Source organism: Neltuma alba, unplaced genomic scaffold, assembly GCF_004799145.2.
Source record: "Neltuma alba isolate B1F8T4 unplaced genomic scaffold, ASM479914v2 tig00002800_pilon, whole genome shotgun sequence".
Lineage (NCBI taxonomy): Eukaryota > Viridiplantae > Streptophyta > Magnoliopsida > Fabales > Fabaceae > Neltuma > Neltuma alba.
Window position 1 is genome coordinate 45,080 of NW_021633017.1, and position 6,908 is coordinate 51,987.

The 6,908-nt window shown below is 36.7% G+C and overlaps 1 protein-coding gene across 1 annotated transcript; it reads left to right on the forward strand.

Moving 5' to 3' along the window:
* Positions 1-2,607: 2,607 nt before the first annotated feature.
* Positions 2,608-6,902, forward strand: LOC114737812 (U-box domain-containing protein 5; the record flags this gene model as incomplete). Its single annotated transcript, XM_028925795.1, has 7 exons — positions 2,608-2,728; positions 3,052-3,296; positions 3,912-3,986; positions 4,380-4,565; positions 4,851-4,958; positions 5,202-6,373; positions 6,704-6,902. Coding segments are annotated over exons 3-7 (1,722 nt in total), but the record flags the coding sequence as incomplete, so codon positions are not given.
* Positions 6,903-6,908: the final 6 nt, after the last annotated feature.

The window sequence follows — 6,908 nt, forward strand, 5'->3', positions numbered from 1 at the left end:
TCATGCGGAGGAATGTGAATGGTCAAGATGGAATTTGTCCCTCACATTCGTAGAGAGACATTACTGGGCCCCTCGATGAGTGAGTCTGAGAAATGTATGGCCATACTATAATGGAAAGGTAGTTCCGTTTCTATACTCAGACTACTCAGGGATCGAGAAAGTAACGGTCATGAATAGGAGGATGACATTCTCCATGCCTCATCCATGACCAAAATGTCGTGTGACAAAAGGGACGTGATATGGTTGTATGAAAGGTTGCATCGTTCAATGATCCTCATATGTTTTGGGTAGTCGTGATGTCTTGCTAGAGACCGCTTACGACTTGTGGGTCATTATAGTTAATGGCCCACTGCCAACTTCATATGGGCCTACAGGGTCGCACACAAAATAGCCCGACACGAGTTATGATGTCCAGATTCATTGAATCTAAGATATGTCCAGATTCAATGAATAATATAGGGTGGACGTGTGTATATATATATATAAATTCGTATATATATATATAAATATAAAAGGTATTAATTGTTAGATTTAATTTATAAGGATAAATTAAATATATACAAATTAATTCCGTCATCTCTTTATTAAATAAATAAGTGAATTAAATCTGTGAGACGGGTTTAATTTAAACTATATTTATTTAATTGTTCTCTTATCTGATTAGGCAATATTTGATATTGTATTAATTTCAGAATTAATTTAGAGTTAATTTCGAAATTAAATATTATTAATTAAACCTATATAGCATCCTATATATTTGATATGAGGAGCTAGGGTTTAACTAAGAGAGAACCAACACCTAAGAGACGGCAAAGAGAGGAGAGAGGACGGATTCCTAAAACCCTAGACGGACAGAGGCGCTGGCACGCCGTTCGAGGTTGAGGGCTACTCGTGTGGATACCGGTAGAGGAAGCCGACCGGAGTTGTCGACTTCGAACGACACAGGAGGCGAGCAGAAGCATCCTGAACGGCCGAATCATCAAGTCACCAGGGAATCGAACGCCTAAAGGTAATGCTTCTTACTACCTGACTTAAACGCGAACGGTAGATCCGGAAAGGGATTGAAAGTTTTAAAATTTTTCCGCTGCGCGTCGTCTTTCAATTCCCTACATATTTTACATCCTGCCTCTGATTCTTAACATATGATCTCATTTGATTTTTATTTTGATAATAAATATAAGACTCCAATCCAATTTGTCGCTAATATTTATGTATTTTTTTCAAGATAGTCATTCTAATAATGCTAGTTTTAGCTAATATACTTAATTAGCAAGGATATTTTAAGAAAGACAACACCTATTTATGACAAATAACTAACTTAACTTCTTTTCTTAATATTTTCAAATTAGTCAACTAGCTCTTATAATTAGGACCGGAGGTAATAGCATATTTTTCATAACTTAGTGGCATGATAATGTAATATGAACTAATGTTTGAAGGACCTAATAAACCATGTCCTGTCCACTAATATTTTCACCACATTTAAATCAGACCTCGACCTATGCATCATACAAAACTGATGTATGTTTCGTATATACAAATAGTAACAGTTTCAATTTAAATAATTTTCATTAAAGTCACATATAAGATGACCTCTTTGTGTGCGTGTGGACTGTAGACACAGTCCAATTAATTTGATCAGAAAAAATGGCTTTTTTTTATTCAAAAACGTGGAAATCTTTTATCTCTGTTTTTTTTTTAATGCAACTACCAATAATTCACCATGTAAATGTTTTTGTCTGGGCCATTTCCACCATGTCAATGTAAAGTTAGTGTTTGATTAATTGTATCGTTGATGGGTTTAGGCAACAAATAATACATATCACGATGGAAGCTGCTTACCGTTGACGCTGAAAGAGTCACGAAATATTCATAAATTATCCACCAGAAACAAATTAGAAATTAATTTAAGGAAAACCATATTGGAGGTACTTATACTTTTTTTTAATTTTCAATTTGGTACCTATGTGTTTTTTGTTATTAACTAAATCTTTATTTTTCCTCTATTAACATCATTAATCCTTATCTAGAGACTAAAAATATCAATAGAACAAAGTTATAAGAGCTAATGTTGCTAAAAAGATAAAATTAAATGTTTAATTAAAGAAAAAAAATGCATAAGTACCAAATTAAAAATTGAGAGAAAGTATAGATACTTTCAATATGGTTTTCTCATTAATTTATAAATAAAGTTGACAGTGACACCTTTTTTGTTTTTTTTAAACAATATTTTGGGGCCAAACAGGGACGGAGCGGCAGGGGGCTTCGTTTGTCCTTATCCTTCTCCGTTTTGGTCATGTTTTATTTCACGTACCACTGTGGATACTTTTTTTCTCTTTAATATTTCTGCCTTTTGACTTCTCCCCCGCCAATTTACGGTACTGCCCCTTCGGTTCAATATAGTCTGCGAGTTGAAAGTGGAAACATCGGCTGTTGCAGTCAACAACAACGGGCAAACACCTCTCAGACTCACAGACGCCTCAATCACCGGTAGATCCAAACATGGGTCCCACAGAGTATGCTTTGTTCCTTGGAAAGAACGGTGCACAATGATCACAGACTTCACAGGCACGTTACTCTAAAATGATGACTGCTCACTGTGCTTCAGCTGCTTTGTCATATTCCCTCGAACAAAAGCCACCGGGATTGCCAAGCTATTTCTTCCCTCCTTCGTCCGCCGAGTCCCGACCCTCCATATCGTCAACGAATTACCAATAATTTTCTCAAGGTAAATATTCGGTTTGACGGATATTTTCTTCCTCCTCCTTGAAAACTCATTAATGGTTACTAAAGGCCAAGGCTTTTGTTTTGAGAAAAACTGCCTTTTTTCTTTTCTTTTCCTTTCTTAATGGCTTTGCTTTGCTTTCACTGAACAAATCTTCGACCATCTGGGGGGTAACTGTAATAATGTCTTCTGAGAGACTTTGAAGCTAACTATAGTTTTTGTGTGTGCCGCTTCCTCTTTTTCTTCTTCCATCACGTTTGGCTTGGGGTTTTCTGTATCCCTCTGTCCTTTTTCATTCTCAGGCGCTGAGTGTTCATGTGGTGTAGGATATAGGGGGTTGGATTATGAGCCCTGGTATTTGGTCCTTTTCCTTATTCAAGATTGTCTGGATCCGTCGCTTCCTATTGGCCTTGCTAATTTACGGGACAGCTCCGTGGGGAACGCTGTGAAGCTCCAAATTCTGTTTGCAACTACTCAGACTGACGGCTGCTTTGACATATTCACAGTATCATCGTTTGAACGGAGAAAAAGACACTTGGTTCTGTTGTAATTATTGTCGCCTTAAGCCGAGGTGTTTACTTCTAATCATCGTTCTGTTTACTGCATACATGTTGATTATGTGTCATTTGTTAGCTATTGTCTAATTAGTATGCTTAGTTTAAATATTAGCCTTCTCTATTGTCATGTTAGGTTCAACCTTGATGTATGATTGAACCATCCATGCATGCCTGTTATACGGAATTTCTTTCATTTCTTAGAAAGGATTGTTCCTTTGCTCTTCTGCTCTGGAAATCTGGCCTTCGTTCGACTGTTACAGAAACAGAGCGATAAAATAACAATTTCTCATATTTGAAGCTTACTGAGGAAATATTAGGCAAATATGTTTTTTTTCTATACCCACTTATGACCTGGAAGTTCCCTGAGGGGTTCTGGCGGTCTGCGGCAAGGGGATAGTTTTCAAATCTTGTGAGATAGAGACCAGTCTAGATCTTGTATGGCATATTTATGCTTTCTTTTGTGTTGGTATGTTATGAGATGAATTCTGCTTAATAAGCTTCATAGCTTCATTGCATATAGCTCCGCATCTAGCAGACTGGGTTACCATTTTCTTTCAAGATATCAGTATGCATTTTTTTTATGCAAGTGAGTTAAGGAAAATCATGTTCTGTTGTCTTCTAATCTACAGCTTCAGGACACTTCCTGAATGGGAACTGATCGTGGTGAAGTAGTGGAGCCACTACCAAATGTCCGCTCCTTTAAGGTACGCAAAAATAATGGAATCCCACAATTTGTGTTTTAGGATTTTAGTTGACTGTATATGCAGTACCAAAATATTACGGGGCATAAATTATAGATACATCTAATCTGATCTGCTACCCTTATGGTGCAAGTAGCTAAGAAAAGGAAAAATAGAAAGAAATAGATGGGCCTGAACATTGATTTCATAGTGTATGAAGTTTTATCTTGAAGCCTACCATAGGGGAATTGTTCCCAGCATGTCACGATAATTAATACTCATCATTTTGAGTTAAAATTGCAATTGAGCAGTATGGTTCTTATTTTTCATATTTCATTAGATTGTCTTTTAATCTTCTTCCAACTAGTTTGGCATATTAAAATCAAATGTTCAATTGATTGCTCTTCATGATGACAGGTCCATCGAAAAATGTGCATAGAGCTAATGAAATTAGTTGATAGAATCTCTAGGATATTCCCAGATATTGAGGCAGCACGTCCTCGATGCTCATCAGGAATACAATCTCTGTGCTTGCTAAACAGTGCAGTTGACAAAGCCAAACTTCTCCTGCAGCATTGCTGCGAGTCTAGCAAACTCTACCTGGTATGTAGGTTGTTTATTTTTTAAGTTATTCTGTTGGTATAGATTACTGTAATCTAGAATAATAAAACCTCATGCAACTAAGAAAAATTGGAAAATCGTTTCTTTATGAAAGTTTGAACTTTGAACTTTGGATGTAGGTTATCTTTTTTCTATTATACCAAAGCTATGTCAAGAGTCGAAAAGTTTGCATTGGAAAAAAATTGAGCTACCAAAAATGTAAATTTTACCAATGGATTATTCTAGCTGATTGCACGATTATTTAATTGGGTTTACTATTACTCTCAGGCGGTGACGGGAGATACTGTGCTCTCAAGATTCCTAAAGGCAAGAAAATCATTGGAGCAAAGCTTAGGTCAAGTTCAGAGCATTGTTCCAGTTATGTTGGCTGCGGAGGTTTGTCAAATTACCTTGCCTGTTTATTTTCGTTTGTACACCATCCTGAAGTTCTTTTTTAAACTGACTCTGACCTAGTTGTGTCTCATTTATTTTCATTTCTCTACGAAGCTGAAGTTTACTATTATGGAATTGAGTTGACACAATAACTAGTCCTGTACAATTCTCCTTATTTTGATCTGTGTTTGGTTACAACTTGGAACCTTATTTCATGCTCTAACACTCCTTGTTTTCTCTTTGCAGATTTCTCAAATAATTGATAATCTTGCATGCATGACTATTGTACTGGATTCAGCTGAAGAAGAGGCTGGGAGGGTTGTAAAGGAATTACTTCAGCAAGGTGCTTCAACCGCAGACTCTGTTGAAAATTCTGAGATTAAAGCTCTTCAGTTTGCGGCCGCAAGACTTAATATCTCATCCCCGAAGGCCATCTTAATAGAGAAACGATCTATTAAGAAGTTGTTAGATAAAGTTGGGCCAAATGATCAGACAAAAAAGACGATCTTGAGATATCTCTTGTATCTGTTGAAGAAGTATGGAAAGTATATCACAGGAGAACAGATGGAAATGATCTATCCTTATAGTGAAGGATCGATTGTACCTGAGAACTGCAGTCATCATTCTCGACATATCCATAATATTGAATCAGAAAGATGCCTTAATCATGATCAGTATGAAACTCGCAACAGTGAGATGGGTAGAGTAGAACCGCCCGAGGAATACAAATGTCCAATATCTTCAAGATTAATGTATGATCCTGTTGTTATTGCTTCTGGAGCAACATATGAAAGAATGTGGATACAAAAGTGGTTTGACGAGGGCAATGATACATGTCCAAAAACCGAGAAGAGACTGGCCCATATGTCATTGACTCCAAACACTGTTATGAAGGACTTAATATCCAAGTGGTGCAGAAATAATGGAGTTATACTTGCTGAACCACAACAGCAAGCAAAAGAATTTCACTCATGGGAGGTTTCTTCAATTTCCATTAGGAGTTTTGGCAGTTCCATGGATGATCTGCACTTACCAGTAGATCTTAGCAACATGTCACTTGGATCATTAGATTATAGTCAAGGTTCTGATTCCTCACATGCTCGGAACTCTAACGACTTAAATTTGATGTCGAAGAAGGTCAATGACAATTCTTGGAGTCATCAACTTAATGTGCATGTGCATGACACTGATCTGATAATTTTGTCTGAATCCCATGGCCTTGAATGGGATTCTCAATGCCAGGCCATTGAAGATCTGAAAGATCGTTTGAAATGCAATTGCCAAAGTTCTTGTTCTGTGTCTTCTGAACGTTTTATTGAATTTCTCAACAGATTTTTGAGCAGTGCATATGAACGTCAAGATGTGAAAGCTCTTAGAACTGGAACTCAGTTGTTAATGGAATTTGTGAATAACTGCGGGTATGAATTTCCCGTCATTGTGGTGCTTGCTACATTGCTAATTAATTTAATTTGGTTCATTTCTATGATTATACGGTAAAACCCAATTGATTGACAATTCTTAATCCATAAAATGATTATATTTATTTTCCTTTAAAAACTCGTGTTTAGAACTTTATTATATTCCTTGTAAACAATGCATTAACGTATTTGATGAGCTTAGTTTATGACATTGCTATATTACTTTCATATTCCTTCAGAGCATCTTTCTGACTTAAAGCTGCTATCGTTGCTTTATTTGGAGACATGAATTTGCTGTCCAACTGAATAAGTTTGTGTTTTTTCATGCAGAAAGGATCTATCTTATTTAAGAGAAGGTACATTTGGCATGTTGGGAAGTTTCCTTGATTTAGAAGTGATAGGTGAAGCTCTTTCTATAATGGAAAAACTATCTGCAAGTCAGCACAGCAAAGCTACAAGTGCAACGTCCAGTGTGCTCACTTCCATCTTAAAGATCCTGGACTCTGACAGCAGAGGGTTCCAAGAACAAGCTATC